Here is a 20310-nt window from a genome sequence, read left to right as displayed (position 1 = left end):
GGTAGACGCAGACACGTTAGCGTCTTTTAAGATATATTTGGACAGGTACATGGATGGGCAGGGAGCAAATGGACATAGACCATTAGAAAATAGATGACAGGTTTAGACAGAGGATCTTGATCGGCGCAGGTTTGGAGGGCCGAAGGGCCTGTTCCTGTGCTGTAATTTTCTTTGTTCCTTTCTTTGTTCTAAACAATGGTGAAATTTCATCACTATCACTGGTAACATTTGTACATGCTTTTTTTGTTTACTGCAAGGAAAATTGAATATAAAAGTAGGAATGTTTTGCTCCAGTTGTATTGAACATTGTTGAGGCCACATCTGGAATACTGTTGTTGTCTCCAATTTAAGAAAGCAGGTAAATATGCTAGAAGTGTTCAGAGAAAGTTTGCCTGACTAATCACTGGAATGATAACATCATCCTATTAGCACAGATTGGACATTTTAGGGTCTGTCTCCATTTGAGTTCAGAAGAATGAGAGGTGATACTGTCGAAACGTAGAGGATCCTAAGGGGACTTGACAGGGTAGATGCTGAAACAAAATTCTAGTCTCTTCCCACAAGAGAAAACAAAGGGACATTTCCAAAAGAAGGGGTGTCCCATTTAAGTTTTAGTTGAGGAGGGACTTACTTCTATCTGAGGTTTGTCAGTCTTTGGAAACACTTACACCAGAAAGTGAAGAGGTGGGACAATTTTTAAGGGAAAGGTAATTGGATTCTTGCCTAACAAGAGAATAAATGATGTTTGTACTTAGATTAACATATCGAGTTGAGGCCTCAAACAGATCAACCATGTTGCTGCTCCTTGTTCATATGTATCTTCCCAATGAAAGAACCTCTATATAAATGTGTTGGGCAGTCAACTAATAATCAAAACACAAACTCAAAGAAATGACTGCAGGCTTATGAAACATAGATTTCAACCACAGTGAATCATTTTCTGTGCTATTATTGCAAAATGCCTCAGCTGTTGAAATGAGGAATCTGAAATCACCAGTATAAACATTTTGCTTCATAACTTTATGCAATTTAAAGAAGAAATTCATTGTCCACCCTTTCTTTTGGAATGGAAATGAAATGCCTTTATTATTGTAAATACATACATCAGGTTTCAATTGCACTGTTTCTGCAAAACACCTGAATTTGCTCATTGTGTTCATCACCAGTTTGGAAATTGAAAAGTAATTCAAGATTATTGTTATCGTAAGTAAATAGGATTTTCTTCATATCCTGTCATGAAAGCAGCCTTATATGCAGACTATCAGAATATATGTAGTATTTGACATTCAATTGTAACTTTTTTAACATCTATTTGTAGTTAATTCTTAAAGTATTTCTTGCATCATTTTGATAATGGATCATGAAATTATTTGAAATTGGCTGCAGTGAATATTTATGTTCAGAAGTAAATGAAGTTTTTATTTTAAATTTATCCCTATTGCTTCACAGCTTCTTGTCTTCAGTGCTCAAGAGGTACTCTTATTTGTAAGAGATAGTTGAACTCTGAGGATAAGTCTCATTATTCCATCACCCGTGCAAATCTATTTTTAAAATTAATCCATGCTGTAAAAAAGGATAGATTCTCATTTTGATAGATGTAGTACTGCTGGAAAATAAATATTTCATCCTGATAAATGATGAATCTGATGTAATCCTTCTCAACAGACCTTTGTGTAAACTGTAATGTGTGTGACTGTGAAGGATTATTTTACAAGACATAATTGTATACAATAGATTGACACAACCCTTAATGCATTGATCATCCTTTTTTTTTATTCTTGAGGTAAACTGTAGTGAAAAACAGAATGGCTGCATGTCTTATGTTACTTATGTACAGTGAGTTTATCCATTGAAGCACAAAGACCAAAGAAGTCCCAAGTGATGTATGCTGTGCTTATTGATCCGAGTTAGGTCATTACAACTAACATCGTTCTAACCTAATCAGATATTTGACATTTTCAAGGTTTTAAGTTTCGGACTTTTGGAATGCTTTTGGTAAGGTCTCACACAGAAGGTTTTGTCTGTGGGGCATTCTCTCTGGATCTATTTTGTCAATCCCTTTTAGCATTGTATACACCTTAATTAGATATTTCAGCCTTCTAAACTCTAGTAAGTACAGGCCTAAACTGCTCAGTCTCGCTACATCGCTTTCATCTTTAGAATTTATGTAGTGAACCTTCTCTGAACTGCTCCAATGCAATTACATCCTTCCTCAATTAATGGATTATTATTATTCCACAATGTCCTGTACAGCCACAGCATGACATCCCAACTCATATTCTCAATGTTCTGACCAATGAAAGCAAGCATGCCAAACGTCACCTTCACCACCCTGTCTACCTGCGACTCCTCTTCCAAGGAACGATGCACCCGAAGCCCTGGGTCTTTTTGTTCAGCAGCATTCCCCAAAGCTCTACCATTAAATTAAGTCCTACTCTGGTTCGCCTTACAAAAATGCAATGCCTCACATTTACTTAAATGAAACCTCATCTTCCACTCCTCAGCCCATTAGCCCATCTGTTGAAGGTCCCATTATACTCTAAGATAATCTTCACTACACTACCTATTTTGGTATCATTCCCAAACTTACTAACTATGCCTCCTATATTCGCATTCAAATCATTAATATAAGTTACAAAAAACAGTGGATCTTTGTGGCATACCACTGGTCACAGGCCTCCAGTCTGAAAAGCCACCATCCACTCTCTCCAATGCGTATATGAAAAACACAGCATTGATAACTATTTTACAAGACTTCCACAAAAATATAGTGCAGTTCTATAAAACATGTCGTACATTTCAGGTAAGAGGAAAACAACATATAATTAAATGAGCACCTTTGATACCTTTACCAGTCGTTTAAGAACGATTTAATCAGGTATTAGTAAATGTTGAGTGCGCATACCAAAAGTAAAACGGTTTATCAGTATATACATACTATATGGATACGACAACTCGATTTGCAGAAGATATTTTTGAAATATGGACAATTGCAGCTAAGGTAATAGTGGAAAAGTTATTTTTTGTTTAAACTCATTACGAACTGCAAATTGAGATACAATCTGATCACTATTCATGTCAAACGTTTTTCAGGACATTAGCAATTTGGATGTAAAAGAATCGAGCCAAATGCATGTCATCTGCAAACACAGACATCTTTGAAGTGGTTAAAAATAGCCATTCTGTGAGTTGACATGAAGCCAAGAGGCTGGTCTCCGTGAATTACCCCAGTGAATTTGGGGACTGAACGAATGCTATAGGTATCATTCTGCTTCTTACTCAAGCGATTTAATTAACTGACCCCACAGATCAACTGTAGTCACATTGTGCCTGTAATGGAGGAGATAAATAATGAGTCCATGTGCGGGTGTAAAAATCAAGCCAATTGCTCCAACCTGGATGGCATTGAACATTTTTAATATTTCAGTGTCACCCATCAAGGCAAGTTATGGGTTTTACGTAATACTAAGAACTTAAGCCTTGTTTTACTTTGCCTGGTCAAGAGATGAGATGCACCGTACCCAACTTCTGCCATGTGCTAGCTTGCAGACGTGTTTTTGACAAGACTGGTGCTATTTATACCTCTATCAGTGGTGATCATAAAGATGATGACAGTCGGATGTGGTGGTAAAAATAAAGTTGAAAGCCAGTAGGCATAGCCGTGCAATTTCTGTTTTTTCTTCAAACTGACCATTAGTTGATACTTTGTATGTTACCCAGGTTATGCTGTAGGCAGACATCAATGTTATTCGAAATGAAGATAAACAAGGCCCAGAAGATGCCATTGAAAGCTTTGAATGAGTTTCAACAAGTGTTGAAAAATTCATCTTGTAATTTATCACAATTTTCAGCTGCAACAGACATTGGGTTACAGTGCAACTCAGATACATCCATGTTGTATGCAGTTAACAGGATGTTCGTGAGTGATTTGACAATTGTCATACGTTGAAACGTCACGATGAGATGGTTAGACCCTCTCTTGTTGACAGTAGTCATTAACTAAAGTACTTATGATGTGCCTAAATGTTGTCCAGGTCCTCCTGCGCATCTGTAACATTATGTGTGGTGCTTTGAATGGAGCTGTGCAATCATCTTGGCTTTTGAATTCATGTAGGCAGGAAAGCATTACGCTCTAGAATTCCCTACCTATGTGATTTGTGCTTTAAATTTTAGAGTTTAGCATTTGATGCCTGTCTCTGAGAATGGTTTTCATTGAACATGAAGATGGGTATTATCAAGGTTTACTAGTGGAGGAAGTCATGAACTAACTTACAAAATGATTTTTATCCGGTATATTGGAATGTCGTCGTTTTAGCTGTTTAGCTACTTGTGTTGACAGCACTATTATATTCCTACAGTCACTTGCAGGTCAGAAATAGAAGTAAAGGTAACCATTTCAAATTGATTCCAGACTTTAAATCAAACATTAGCCTCTCTCTCTCTCAAATGCTGCTCAGCAATACTCGGTTAAAGATTGCTACATTTAAGATGCATGAAAATATCATCTAATGGAAAGCTTGGCCTTTTGACCTTCCATAAAAACTTGCTATCGAAATTCAAGACACATTGTACAGGGATTTGTTAACTACATTATACTGGAGTTGAAAATAGTTCATGCTTTCGTGTTGCCACAGGTGAGGAAATTTCCAACACATGTTATCCCTTGTACTGAATACAGACACATACAAAAAGATGAATAAAAACTCTTTTCTAAAGCTGCAAGTTAGCATGCAGGAGGTACAATCGTACATTTCTGCAGCAGTAGATTAAACCCAGAATGGTATGCTGCCTCCATGAGGTCAAGCATGTCAATGAATGGCTGCAGACCATTCTGGGTAGAAAGGTTAACAGCTAGTAATCATAGAAATAGATAGCAAGAATTCAGAGATAGTCATCTCCAGATTACTCTGTGTACCACACACTAGTGAGTCCAGAAATAGCGTGATAGAGAAGATTAATATGTAGCTGGAAAGATAGTGCGGGAAGGAGAGCTTTTGATTCCTTGGTTTCTGGGACTGGATGAAATGGCATCTGTTTGGTTGACTATTCCAGTCTCACAGTCCCCATATGAGTGTTTGTGCTTTTCTCCAGCTAGATAGAGAATCTTCTTGTTTGAGGTGAAGCAGATTTTAGTCAACTATGGGGCAGTCAAGTGTTGAGATGGGCAAGGTGGGATTTTGTTATGGATGTAATAAAAAGTTACCCACTAGACCTTATTCCTCACATCACTTCACCCTGCATCCATCCCCACTGGCCCTTTACACTCTTCATGACACCTCACGCTACCCAGCCACTCCCCAATGCTCCTGCAAACACTTGCCATCTCATGCCCCTTCACCCAGTATATACGTGACAATTGAGAAATCTAACAATGACAAATGTCGAACTACTGAGAGCAAGATAAATCGAATAAGGAATGTTCTTTTCTGTTTGCTATTTTTAAATGGCTCTGGAGTCATCCTAGCTCAACAAACAAATGCTCCTTAGAATAAGCTGAAACAAAAAAATTCATGTGTATGGCAATAAATGACAAGGGATTGGCAGATAATGTAAAAGCAAGTTCTAGAATCATCTACCAGGGAATAAATGATAGAGGCAGTGAAAGGAGAAATAGGAGCATTAAGGGATAAGAGAAGAAACATCAAGGTGGGCAGTATGAATGAGATGCTAATTGAATACTCTGTATCAATCTTTATCAAGAAAGAAGATGCTGCCAAAGTAATAGTGAAACTGGAGGTAATCAAGACACTAGATAGGCTGAAACGTTATAAAGCAGATCCGTAATATAGACTATCTGTACTTAATGCAACAAGTAACCAGGACCAGATCAGATGCATCCTGTGTTACACAGGAAAGTATGGATGGAAATTACATATGCATTAGCCAGACTCTCTCAATTCTCTAGTAGATACAGGAGCAGAAAACAGGAAAATTGGAAATATTACACTTTTGTTCAAAATTGGTGTAAGGATAAACTCAGAAACACTATGCCAGTCAGCTTAACCTTGGCAGCAAGAAAGCTTTCAAAAATCCATATATTGGAGACATTGTGGCAGCAAGAATATAAAATTGGCTGAATGAAAACAACAGAGTACGCTGAATAATTGCTTTTGGCCTGGAGGAAGGTGGAGTTTCCCAGGGACCATTATCAGGACCGCAGCGGATCAAAAAGACAGTTCACTACCACTTTCTGAAGAGCTTCTAAGAATGGGCAATTCATGCTGGCTCAGCCAGTGATACTGTGAATGTGTATACGGGGCACAATTTCATAATTTGTAGATGATATTAGACTTGGAAATATTGCAAACTGTGTGGGTGATAAGTGATAGACTTCAGGAAAACATGGAATAGCTGGTGGATTGAATATAGAAGTGTCAGATTACATTTAAGGAGGGGAGGTATAAAGTGATACATTATGTGAAGAAGAATGAGGAAAAGCTATACAAAATAAAGTGGGAATACAAGTAAAGAAACTTGGAGTAACTATGTACAGATTATTAAAGGTCACACAACAGATTGAGAAAGTGGCTAAGTCACATGGGATCCTGGGCTTTATAATTTGAGAATTTGGAAAGATGTGAAGAAATTGAAGTTGGTGCAAAGATTAACTTCTGAAAATGGCTCCAGGGGTTGAGAGAAATCAGTTATGGGAAATAATTTGGGTGATTGGGACTGTTCTCCTTCAATTTGAGTAGTTTGAGAGGAAATTTTATAGAGATGTTCAAAATAATGAGGGGCGAATGATGTAGATTTGCCTCAAGGATATCTATACATGATGCAGCAATGTTTATATTATCCTTCATAAGAAACAAGGAAATATGTAATAAAGTATTTAAAGATCCAACACATTTATTATAGCACACTAACATACATAAATATTACATTCACAGGCGGGTTCATGTCCAGGCTAACATTAAACTCTCCATTTGCAAAGAGCAACATGCTTCCATCAGCACATCATGCTTCAGGTGTCCAGAGTTGAGGTGGAGTTTGAGACCTTTGTACTGTCAGGTCACATGCTGTGATAGTGATATCTAGACCATATCTGTTACAGGTATACATACATACTGGCTGTAAGACACAATGCAATTGCCAGAACAGTGTAGATCCAGATTAACTATCTGATTAACAGAATGTCAAAATATTGGAAAATTTTATACAGTAAGTGGTTGGGATCCGGAATGCATTGTCTTAGATTACAGCAGGAGCAAATTCAGTCATGGCTTTCAAATTGCTTCATCATCTGAAGAGAGAGTACTTGCAGAACTATGGGGAAAAAATGGGGAGGGTGGGAAGAACTCAGCTAATCTTGCAGAGAGCCAATAGTGACAGTACAGGCTAGACGTTCTTTCAATTTTTATAAAACCATGCTTTTTTTTCAGCCACAGAACAAACTTGACCATGGCCTAGTTTCTGCATAGAAGTGTGATGGTTGCTCAAACATGCTCCTTTGAAACTTTTTTTTCTCAGCCCCATTAACCCGGAGGCTTAACCACCTCTTTGGCTTGCCCCACCATTTACTTTGCTCACTTATTAGATACGTGTTGTGGGCATTGCTGTCCAGGCCATTACTCATTTTTCCATCTCTAATTGCTCTTCAGAAGGTATTGGTGGTGGCAGTGGCAGGCTGCTTTTTCAAACTGCTGCAGTCCTTGAGGTGCAGGTACACCCAGAGTGCTGTTATCAAGAGAGATCCAGGACAGTGAAGAAACATGATATAATTTCAAGTCAGGATGGTGTATGATGTGGAGGGGAAATTGCTAATTGTGGAGTTTCATGCATCCTCCAGCCCTGTTTTCTTCTTAGTGATGAGTTGTGGTTATGGAAGATGCCAAGGTGCATGGCCAAATTGGTGCATTGTATCTTATTGACGGTAACCACCATTGTTACTGTGCATAAGTGGCAAAGGGTATGGATGTTGAAGGTGGTGGATGGGGTATCAATGAAGCAGGCCATTTGTTATTAATGATGTCAAACTTCTTCAGTGTTGTTGGAGCTATACCTATCCAATCAAATACAGTATTCCATCATTTTCCTGTCTTGTAGATGGGCAGGCATTGGGAGTTCAGGAATTGAGCTACTTCATGTAGGATTCGTAATCTCTGATCTGCTCTTGTAGCTGCCATATTTTGTATGGCCCAGCTAAATTTCTGTTCAGTAGTAATCCATCAGATGCTTATTTTACGTGATATATTTCTGTGCTATTGCTAAAACTTCCAGGATTACCTGAGCTGGTGGATTAAAGTGAAGACTGGTGGATTAAAGTGAAGAACTGAATAACCTTGGGTGTTGTTTGGTGCAATTTCATGACTTGTGCAGCCTTCTCTACATTAACCCTATCTTGACCCACAAGGAACATATCTTGCTGCACTTAGAATAAGATGAAGAAAATAATTTATTTATTTTCATTACTGTTGTACAGTGGTATGATCTAATTAAACCTCTGAGGTTAAGTGAAGAAACTTAGCTTCTGTTTTCAATGAATCATGTGGTGAATTGTACCCACAATCCTGAATTTCACAAATGTCATTGTCTCCTGTAATCAAAATGGATAACCTCTGCAGGAACTCCAGTGACTATCAGTGTGACCAGTTTTCTAATACTGTGTGTGTCCTGTACAATCCTGTCTTTCATGGGTTCTGAGTGCAGATTTTATCTTGGCCCTGTTTCTGCTGGCCCCTGAAAATCATTTTTCTTTAATATGAAAACTGAAGGCTTTTCTTTTTCTTGAGCATTTTTCACTGATTCATTTAAGAGATGTTGCTGATTAGTCCCAACTCTGCCTGATACAAAGCAATGAGAACCTACATTGTGCGTTAAAATTACATCCGGGTTCTACAAATTTGGCTTGCTCATTTACACAATCACTCACCCGTTTTACTTGGAAGTACTGGGTGATCATTTAAAGGTTTGCCTGTACATTAAATCAGACATGATGGTTTATACAGGCCACAATTAGGTAGCCAGCAAACCCCCTCCTTATCACTTGAAATTAGACTGGTTCAGGTATGAACATTTTGGGAATGAAACATTATTTGTGACAGGCATCATGAAAATGATTACTCTGAACTTTGAGCTAAGACTTACGAATGTAGTTATTTTTAATATACGTTGACAAAGATCTCCATCAAACATCCAGAAGTATTTCCCAAAGTTAGGTGTGTATTGTTTTTCACAATAAGGATACAGAGCAATATATTAACATTACAGGTTCTAAGGAATGTACTACCTTGTGCCATTGATTTATACTGTAAAGCTCATAACAATAATTATAAATATTTCTTTGAAACACAAAATAAATATTTGATGAGGAGCTGAAATAAAATAAAGCATCAAGCTGAATGTTTAAATTCCAGTGACACATCACAGCTAATATCACCATGGATCTCCAGTGTTTTTGATAGTTTTCCCAGGGCTGTTGGTCCTGGTATTGAGATTCCTTTATGCTTTTAGCTTTGCACTGCTGGCAAGGTTATATTTGATCCACAGCTGTAGTTCTTCAGGAAAATCTGGACATTCAACCTTCCTCTTACATAGGGTCTGCAGCAACTTTTCTGGAGTACTGTACAACACATGCTGTCGACACAGCATGGTGGCACAAACAAAGCTGTCCTTGCAGGAGATGAACTCCTGCTCGACATAGAATGCCTTTTCATCCCAGCAAAGAATCTGTTGGAAAGAGAATAGACATTTAAAGAAAATAGTTAGTGTGCTGCCACAATTACACCAATTTCACAAACCAGCACAGAATCACATTTCCAAAAATGTAAGCCAAAAGACAGGAAGCTGACATTGAAGCAGTGATTCAGCCTTAACAGTTAACTACTGACACAAAGGCCTGCAATATTCTGAGGAGTGTTAATCACATTCAGATTGCCACTTTGCTCCTTTTTCCATTAATAACAAGTTGCACATTTCTAGTCGGGATTCTGATTGCAGCTCCTTCAGAAATGTGAAGCCTATGTAAAATCAATGTTAATTCCCTGAAACTGCAGAATATGCAATGGTACATAAGGAATAACTGTTTCCAGGAGGAGGGTTAGTTTCTAGATTTAAGCTGACTGACAAATGATCCACAAGTGATACAAGGAAACATTAATCTACACAGTTTTTGTGGTCTCCTTTTCTCTCACTCACATTAAGCCAACAAAACTTTTTTATACCCTGTTTTGAAGACTGTTAAACAACATGGCTGCTTTTACAGGCCATTTCTCTTTCCCTGAAAGAAATCTACACATTCACTAATCTGACTGTTCCATTTGTTTCCCCAAAATAAATTGATTTGCCTTTGCCGCTCTATGTCATAAGAAACTTTGTTGCTAGTCAACAGCCCATTTTTCCTTTCTCCTTTTGTTTCTAAGGCATTAAACTATTCACATTAAATTTTTAAGAAGTCTAATCGGTTAAATGATTAAACCAGCCATAGGAAACATGACACGTGATATTTGTTAGTGGTCAAACTGATCAAATTGCTGAAGACTATACAGTATCAGAGTCTGAATACAGTTTGATCATCTGTTTTGATCTGATCCTCAGAAAAGTCCACATAAAATGTATGTTTGTGAGCATTGTATGAACAAGTTTTTTTTTGCATTGTTTTGTTGTCAACTTTGCTTTGTTAGAGGAGCTAGGGTGTATCCTGCTGTTATGCGGAGCAAACCTGATGAATCAGGGAAAGTAGGAATGAAAGACAACACTCGCAAGGCCCCTCTCTTCCGAGATCTATTTCTCTGCTAATACCTTCCCACTTCCTCAGAATTCCAAACACTTTCCTCCCCTGCACTACATCCTTCTTCACCAAAAGCAAGATGACATTGTACTGTCTTCAGTTCTCAGTCTAAGAATACTCATACAACAGTTGCAAACATCATTCTATTCTGACCTGGTAGCAATTGCAAAATGTCTTTGATGACTGTTCTGACTTCACAGTCCAGCTTTTTCTTTCCATTGAACAGCAAGCTCTCTTACTAATAATCTCCCTTTGATCCCTGTCATCAGATAATTATAAATACATCACTTTGCAAAACACTCTTAATAAACAGAGTAATACAGCATGGAAACATGCCCTTTGGCCCAAACTGTTCCACGGTGCCCACTCAACTATTTCCAATTGCCTGCATTCGGTCCATATTCCTCTAACACCTTCCCATCCATGTACCTAGCCAAATGGTTTTTAAATAATGCTACTGTATGTGCCTCAACCACTTTCTCTGACAGCCCATTCCATTTACGTACCACACTGCGTGAAGAAGTTACCCCTCATATTCTTTCATCTCACCATATCCTTCTGTTTCTGCGGGAAACAGATGTGTTACAAGCAGCAATAGTCAGGGCAGGGATGGCTAGCTAATATCAAAGCCCTTAAGGAGAAGGAGGAAACAGCCCTCGAGATCACAGGTCCATCAACAGCAAGGCTGCTGCAACACTGATTTGGTATTTTCCTAATACTGAAACATTATGCTTACTATATTCAAGCAGTTGTATAACCAGCTTGACAACAAAGTTGCATAGGGTAGACAGTCATCAGCTATTGTCAGCACCATTCATCACCTATTCCCCCTGGTGTGCACCTGATGCAGGGAAGCAGTTATTTCAGAAGCATTGTTGTGCACTTCATTGTCCCTACGCATCCCACAGGCATCATCACTGCAGGCACAAGTGCCTTAACAGGGGCTGCTTTTGAAACAGCTAGTGCAAATTTAGTAACAGCATGGGAAAGGCAGAAATCTTCCTTGAAAAATAGAAACTAACCTCTGGCACCAATCTTCTAAAGCAAACTCCTTTTGGCACTCATGCAATTGTGAAATGTATCAATAAGGTTGTTAAGGAATTGTTGCGCCATGGCTGACAGTTTGTATGGCATTCTGCCACAGGGTATCAGCATTCTGCAGCCTCTCCCAAATTGTGACCACCTCCACTGGCCTTCACATTAAAAATGTTACAAGCATAATGACATTAACATATTATGTTCTCCACTGGGTAACCAGCATGTTTGCTCCCACATCAGCCCTGAACTGTTGCCCAACATGCTGCAACCTATAAGGGTCTGATCTGCTATTGCCTGAGCTCCCAACATCTCAGGCTTCCTCACTTGAGCCTTATGTATTTATGTTAAAGCTATTGGGAATATCTGCAGGGGTAGTAGAATTAGTTTTTTTTAAAACAATGAATCAGTTGCATTAAAATGGAATCATTCACAAAATTAGGGCTCTGCAAAGCACCTTGTGGTCTTTGAAGTACATGATGGGTTATTACTTATGCATAAATTTGAAACTTTTGTCTGAAGCATAGGTTCATCATCAAGATAACACAGTTGGTTCAATTGTATCACTGCAGAGTCAAAGGAGTGACAAGTAATGAAATGAGAACTGATGATGTGGAAAGAATGGTGGAACTCGAATGTAACAAACTGGTTACGCAAGGCCCTGCCATAGATTTTTGTTCTGGCTGATCCTTCTAAACAAACCTTCACCTTCCCTAGAATTTTCCTCACTAAATGACAGTAGCTCCTCCAAGTGTTCCCTTTCATGTACAAATATCTTTGTATTGAGAAACTGTACAATATGTAGCACACTGACATAATGCTCAAAAATCCATGGGATGTTCAAAAGCAAAAAAAGACATTTCTCAAATTACTTGTTAAAGGTATATTAGCAGAAGTATAAAAATTAGCAAACTTCAAGCAAAACTGTCCCTGTGGCCTTACAGCAAATAGCAAATATTGGAGTACTTGCAATCGAGTGCCATTTTAAGAGAGAAATGCCGCTACTGCAAGCCCTGTTGTATTAGTACTGTTATGGGTAGTCTCTAGGATTAGAACCTAGTGAAAACGAAGGAACAGCAATATATTTCTATTTTTTGTACCCTTGCAATATCAATTTAAGATTTTAAATGCTAGCTACAGACCTAACCTTTGTTCTCTCAAATGGAATGACATCAAAGTAGGGCGAAGCGTCATAAGATCCTACAATAAAGTAAAGTGACCATGAAGGTGAATAAACCCTATCTTTTCGTTTGCCATCAGCTACTTCTTTATTAGCATTACATTTTGTCATATATATGTTTGTCTTAAGAAAAATAAATCCTCGTTCCATGCTTTTTCACAAAATGCTGAAATTGTTCAGGCATCATAAAGTCATTGCAAGGAAACAGCAGATCTAATTAAATGAATACAGTTAGAATATCATATAAAAACAAAGATATTCATGAATAGTAACACGACAAGATTGTCGCACCTCACTGGAAATCGTGCTCCACTTCCCAGAGTCATCACAAAAGCTAAATAGTATTAATCAAAGTACACTAAGTCCCCAATATACTTGTCAGAGACACCCAGGCAAACAGAAAACAGGCCTGTTTCTGTACTTAACAAGAACTATTTTTTACAACAGATAAATGGGTTCTAACCACAGTTAAACAATAATAAATTGTCAACATATAACTACCAATTGAAACTCTAATGCTCATCTGGCCCTTGTAGTAGTTCGAAAACTTCTGCCAGTACTGTGCACGCTGTTCAGCTGCACGGGAGCCAGACAGTTGTTGTCACGTTGAAGGCCTTGGTCATCCACAATTGGTCACAACTACACAAAGCAATCAGTAAACTGTTACTAGCCAAATCTTACACTGTACACTTCTGCTGGTGTTGGCACATCTACAGACAGCTTTGTCCACTACTTGAATGCAGCAGCAGTGTAAACATGATTTACAATAGATTTCAGTGAATTGTTTTTTTTTAAATGCAGCAATTCCTTTCATAATATTTTGATTTAAAACAATCCTTTTTCCATTTCAGTACATAATCAAAAGTGCAGAAAAATAATTCATCATGCAGCAACTTATTCCAAAATAGTGAAACCATACATTAAGAAACTACAGGCCCAGTCCATAAAATGTATGAAATGCCCTGTAATATTCAAAGTTACAAGAAATCTACCTTTTCCTTCAAGTCCAAGTGGGTGGAAAAGGATTTACTTCAGTCATAAAACTGTGAAAGTGAGCATTTAAATGTGCTCTGAAATAAGTTTCCACTGAATTTTGATCAAGACCAGCACGCAAGGTTCTGTTTTCTTTGATTACTTGATTTGCCATTTTAAAATCTAGAGAGACACAATTTGAAATCCTGAATGACATAACTGCATTTAAAATTGATGACAAATACCTTAGTGTTATAGCAAGGTGACTTGTGACATGACAGTACACAGGAAATCAGCTTGAGAGAAGTGGAGGGAAATTGGTCTGAATCTAGACTCACCCAGCTGCTTTTAAAATTGATGCGTCTGATGTAGTGAATCACTCTGTTAGCACATTGAGGGACAAACTGACAGGCAATTGATTCTCCTTTTAAATTCTCCCTTACAGACTACCAACCTTTCGTAGAATTGCCAATGGTCAAAGCTTTGAAACACTTCTTGAACCTTAGAGCATTTACTTCAAGAATGGCAAATGTAGACATGTAGGACCAGTTTACTGACATGTTCTCTTGGTGAATAAACTTAATTACATTTAAATCTCAAGATGGATGCTCACACTTTAGTAGTTGCACTGTACTTTTACAATGGTTTTGAATTTTAAATTTTTATTTTTTTTTAATAGAAGATAACTCAATGAGGCAGCAGAATTTCAGGGTTGGGAATGAGTTAAAAAAGTTCAGTTATTTAAATGAACAGTGGTTACTTACATCATGAGATGAATAGAAGAAAAAGAAGTGTTTTTATTCTTTTGTTGATTGAACACAGCTATATCAGACTTGCGTGCATTTTTACAAAAATATTGGTGAAGCTCCAGTGGTAATACTCAGATGATGTTACATTTTTTAAAAAAATCATTACATTGATGTGAGCACATTGACTGGGCCAGCATTTATTACCTATCACTAGTTAACTTTGAGAGATGGTGACACATTTTTTATTATAAAAGGGCAGCTATATCATAATGTGATAGGTGAAGAAGCTGTGATTATTATTGCTTTAAAGTTAGAGTTCATTTTGGTGATGAGCATCATCCTCCTTCACTTCTCGTTGACTCTTTCTTCTTCATTTCTTGCCTGGTCTTGCCACCTTTCAAAATGTTGCAGCTACCTATCCTAATCTTATTTTCTAGTGTTTTGCCACACCTTTTTTTTTGTTCTTCCTTCCAAAGTACCATACCTTTCCACTTCTTACAATTTTTTGGGGGGGGGCCAATTTGCTGCTTCAGCATCTGAATACAATGCATACAAAAAAAATCTAGTGAGATGGTTTGCATTAATGGGCAAAACATCACAGAATCCCACTAGCTCAGCTTTTCTATATTCACTGTGGTCAGCCAATCTAGTAAGCCCAGGAACAAAATAATTTGCTCCATAAGTTCTGCCATAACAATCCACAAATCACATGGTTCAAAGAAAATCTTCTAATAACCCTCAGTCCATGACCCTTTGTAACTGAATTACCCGAGATAACAAAATGAAACTTTTAACTGTTTAATTTCAAAAACATCATATAATTCGAAAAGCTGAGGCAAAGATGCTATCAACTGCAGGATGTGTCAGAGTACTAATAGTTGGTAACATCGCTGCCTCTAAAGCTTTACCACAGAATTAAATACATAATTTATGCTAATATTTAATGTAGCACATTATTATGGGTAATCCCTCCACCGAGTGGCCTTTGGCTGTACCTACATTTGGGTAGTCCAGGGGAGAGGTGACTGTCGGCCGATTTTCAGGATTACTTCCAGGGAGTTTCACTTGCCCCACTGCACTGCAGAACTGGCAGCCGACAGACAAATTCCAGTCAGGTTTATTTTGTATCCTTTACAAGGCTCTTAATGAACTTGACTGGCTACCTGACTTATGGGAGTCTACAGGCCTGCCTCAACAAAAATGGTAGGCATACCAGCATGCTGCTAGTATTTCTTGTTCCAGTCTTGGTGGGGCCTGAAAATTCAGCCCAATTTCTTACTAAGAAGTAATTAAAACAATGTAAACAATTTTCTGCACTGTAAAGAGAGACTTCTTCCTTAGTCAACATTTCCCTAGATCCAACACCAAAACAACTTAACTGTATGTTCTTACTTGTAAATATATTTTTTACACAACACTAATCACTGCATTTCAAAACTCGTTAATGGTCTTCAAACTACTTTTAGATTTAGTGAGGATATGAAAGGTGTTGTAAGTGCTTTTTATTTTCCATTTCCGATTTTTAAAGCCCAGGTTTTAAAAAAATTCTTAACTATAATTATTTATTCCTGGTATCATTCGAGATACCATTCAGTGACTCAAATAATCCTACAATGGTGGTGCATGAACAGAATAATAGTATCCCAGCTAATGTTACAGACAAGTTCAGATTCAATGCCTTCACTCAGAATCTTATTTGCATGTTTCTGGGATTTTTGATACATATTTCCACCACTAAAAGGTGGGAATCCAAAGTTAAATGTTTTTAGCTGTTTTTGTCAAAATGTAATCCTTCAAATTTCTCTCCAACGCTTCTGTCCAATCTGTTAATATACCCTTTTCCTTCAATGGTCTCCCTCTCTCTGCTCCTCACTTTACACACTGTCTTGCATTCCTCTTTCACCTCTCATTGCCCACAGAAGGTGGGCACAAGCTGGCCAAGCAGCACACAGACTGTGTGGGTACAAATAAGATTTGTAGGAAGGTATAAGCAAGTATAAATATTGATTAGGTAGTAGGTGAACGTGTGGGCTTAGAAATAATTAGAGCAGCCAGGTGGATAAAAATAAAACACTGGTAGCCACAACAGCAAGCTACAAAATGCTTCAGCAAAAAAGCATTCTGAATTTATGAACAGGCTGAGGTACACTCAGAATAATAGGCAGCTGAATATATATGATGAAAAGTATGTACTGAACTAGTGTGCAAATGAGTAGATGGCTGTAAAAGGAGAGGGAGCACGAAGACTGAAGCTCAATGCCACACTCTGTTGATATAATCACAGCCCACGAAATTATCCTGTATTGGCATTTTTTCGGAAAATGCAAAGCATCACTGGTAGCAACACTAAAGATTGAGCTCAGGGATAACTGCTGCTTGGTCTGCCAGTGGATGGAAAAATAATCAACTTCCCCAAAGACAGAACATATTTATAGGAACACAGGAAAAGGCCATTCAACGTTTTAAGCCTGTTCTACCATTTGGTGAGATCATGGTTGATCTGTGGCCTCACAAAAAAAAACGCTCATATTTAAAATTTAAGATTTAAAAACAACTGATCCAGCATTCACTGCCCTTTGTGTTGAGAAGTACACCTTAAAATTGCTGACATTTGCAACATGTATAAACCTTAGCCTGACATCCAGCCAGACTGTCCAGATTAGGAATACACAGTCCAAGCACATGTGCAGTAACTCCATTACTGCTTACTTTGTTCTGCAGTATGATCAACGATATGGGAAGTCAGCATGCGTCCAAGATCAGCTTCTGCTGCATAAGCACATTTGACAAAATTTGGGGAGATGGGGGGATTTCCACAATAAAATTTCAGTTTGACTTCAGTTTCTGTGGTGCCCTTCTTTCTAAAAGATATTTTCAAATAAAAATTTCAAATTAAGTTGAAAAAATATTACAATCAATATAATTTTAAAGAAGTGTCACTGTACCTGAAATGTTAACTTTGCTTTGTTTCCATAGATACTGCCAGACCTGCTGAGTTTTTCCAGCAATTTCTAATTTCCAGTATCCACAGTTCTTTGTTTTCTCTTACATCCATTTAGTTATTTTTGGAAAATCTGACCATTTACATCAGATTGTGAAGGAATAGTTGTGAAATATTTTCAGAATGGAAAGAACTACCTAGCGATGATTCATCTAAAATTATTAGTCACAAGCTAACTTTACACTTTATATAACAGGAATTAGGAATTTTATTTAGAACAATATATAGTCTCAGTCAGGAAGATGAACGTGCTTAGTGTTATATTTTCAATAAGCTGCTAAGCTAAGAACTTTTGAGCTGCTTCCTTTCAGTAAAGGAGATCTACCTGCATCAACAATAATGTCAATGAACTAATCTCCCTGAAATTCAACTATTAGCTCAAACTGTGAGTATTTTTCCTTAACTGCAGTAAAAATTGACTACTATGTTTATCTTCTAATTAAAATCAGACTTTCAATCCTGGGAAAGGGGCAAAATCTTGCTCTGATGAATATGGGCCTGGTTCTTAGGATAAAACTGAGTCTGCAGTAGAAACGTCAAATACAATAGTTCCAAATGGAGGAGTCTTATCTTGCAGTTTAACAAAGATAGTAACCCACATCCATGCCTTTGTAACTTTCAGATTTGAGTATTGCTATGATTCTGACTGCACTGGCAACTTGAAGTTATGATTCTGGATAAAACCATCAAATTTTTTTATGTTCTGGTTAGAGACCAGTAACCTGTTATCTTTAAAGAGGACAAAAGATGAAATCCAGTGGTGCTAACAATGAGAACAAAGCACAGATTCCACAGATTTGAATGACAACACTTTACAAGCTAGAACAGTAATATAATCTACACTACAAATACAATTAAATAAATACCCAGTAAATATGTGTGGTAAACATATAAAGTATGCTGAAATCAAACACTCCACAGCGCACATCAAATAACAAAAGCTTTGTTTGCAAGTTGTGAAGGCAGATCATAGTAAGCAAGGACAGACAGATCATAGATAACAAGTTGTGGAGCTGGAGGAACATAGCAGGCCAGGCAGCACCAGAGGAGCAGGAAAGCTGACGTTTCAGGTTTGGACCCTTCTTCAGAAATGGGGGAGGGGATGGGGGCTCTGAAATAAATAGAGGGAGGGCGCGGTGATAGAAGGTGGATACTGGAGCGGATAGGTGGGAGACAAGACAGACAGGTCTAGGAGGCGGGGATGAAGCTTGTGAAGGTGAGTGTAGGTAGTGGGTGGGGGTGGGGGTGGTCAGTGAGGTGGGAAGGGCGGATAGGTGGGAGTGAAGATGGACATGTCAAGGAGGCGGGGATGGGGGTTGCTGGTCTTGGGATGAGGTTACGGGTAGGGAGATTTTAAAGCTCATCCCAACCCAACTGTACCCCCACTTCGCTTCCCCCTCTCCCATTTCTGAAGAAAGGTCCAGACCCAAAACGTCAGCTTTCCTCTGCTAGTGCCTTCCTCCAGCTCCACACCTTGTTATTTCAGACTCCAGCGTCGGCAGTTCCTATTATCTCATACATATCATAGGATGTTTAGACAGAAGGAGGCATACAAGTTAAACTGCACAGGAGATGCACAAAGCAAGATCAATGTTATATGAAGTTAGAAAGCCCATTCATCAGTCTAAGGACAGCAGGGAAGAAGCTGTTTTTGAACCTGTTGGTGCGTGTTCAGGCTTTTGAATCCTCTGCCTGATGGAAGAGGTCTTTGATGATATTGGCAGTCTTTCCCTGGCAACGATAAGTGTCAATGGACTCCATTGGCTTCCACGATGATTTGGGCTGTGCACACAACCTTCTTATGGTCCTGGGCGTGCACTCCGACAGGGTGTGTGTGTGTGTGTGTGTTGTATGAACAAGAACAGAATACAGTCTTTTAAAACTCTGCTGTGGTCAAACAAGGAGTAGGAAAAGAGAGGAATCATTTTAACTCTTCTACCCAGCCATCATAGTGCAACTTGCCAAAACAAAATTTAAACTCAGTGTTTCTGGATTTTCAGATCAGTACCAAAATCAATAGATTGTCATACCATTTAATTTTACAAGTGAAAACTAGACCATGTTAAAATAATGAAATTAGTTTAATTTTTTTTGCATTAATCTCCCTTGATCCTGCTACAATATGCTGGCTTGCTTTGAAATGATACATTGCATTATACAATTGAACAGTTGTCATCACTCAATGCCAAGTGCACTTCCATGTACGTGGGCATATCATGAAACCCTACAAATGCCTTGGCCTATGTATATCCATGCATTAATTGACCTTTAATATATCTTATGTAGATTCCACTGGACAAATCCCCAGTGGACTATTGAGGGATGTCTACGACAATGAAAATCCTACCATTTGGCTAAAACTCTAGTGGAGCTGCTGTCCATATGGTCGAGTGGTTGTTAGTAATACTCTGGTGTTAATCAAAAGGTAGGGGAATGCTTCCTCTATCATCCAGAATCATTTCACCCACCACAACCAGCAAAAAATAGATGACCTAATCATTCAGCCCACTTAAGTGCAAATTTACTGTCCTATTTAGCCAGCTAGAAACAAAGACCACATTTCAAATTAATTTACTGCACATGAAATACTTCGAGATGTCCTCGAAGATGTGACAAAGTGCTATGTTACTTTACATACCACAAA

At 38.2% G+C, this 20310-nt stretch overlaps 1 protein-coding gene across 1 annotated transcript in view; it reads right to left on the bottom strand.

Annotated features, from left to right (window-relative positions):
- Positions 1 to 6844: 6844 nt before the first annotated feature.
- Positions 6845 to 20310, bottom strand: part of LOC125453634 (protein THEM6-like) — a 42172-nt gene continuing 28706 nt past the window's right edge. The window contains exon 4 of the mRNA XM_048533439.2: positions 6845 to 9669. Coding sequence (XP_048389396.1) covers positions 9442 to 9669 — 228 coding nt within the window. The 3' untranslated portion in view covers positions 6845 to 9441. The remainder of the gene's footprint in view (positions 9670 to 20310) is intronic.

This window comes from Stegostoma tigrinum, chromosome 6, assembly GCF_030684315.1.
Source record: "Stegostoma tigrinum isolate sSteTig4 chromosome 6, sSteTig4.hap1, whole genome shotgun sequence".
Lineage (NCBI taxonomy): Eukaryota > Metazoa > Chordata > Chondrichthyes > Orectolobiformes > Stegostomatidae > Stegostoma > Stegostoma tigrinum.
Note: the sequence above shows the minus strand (reverse complement) of the source record. Positions and strands in the feature narration are given on the sequence as shown.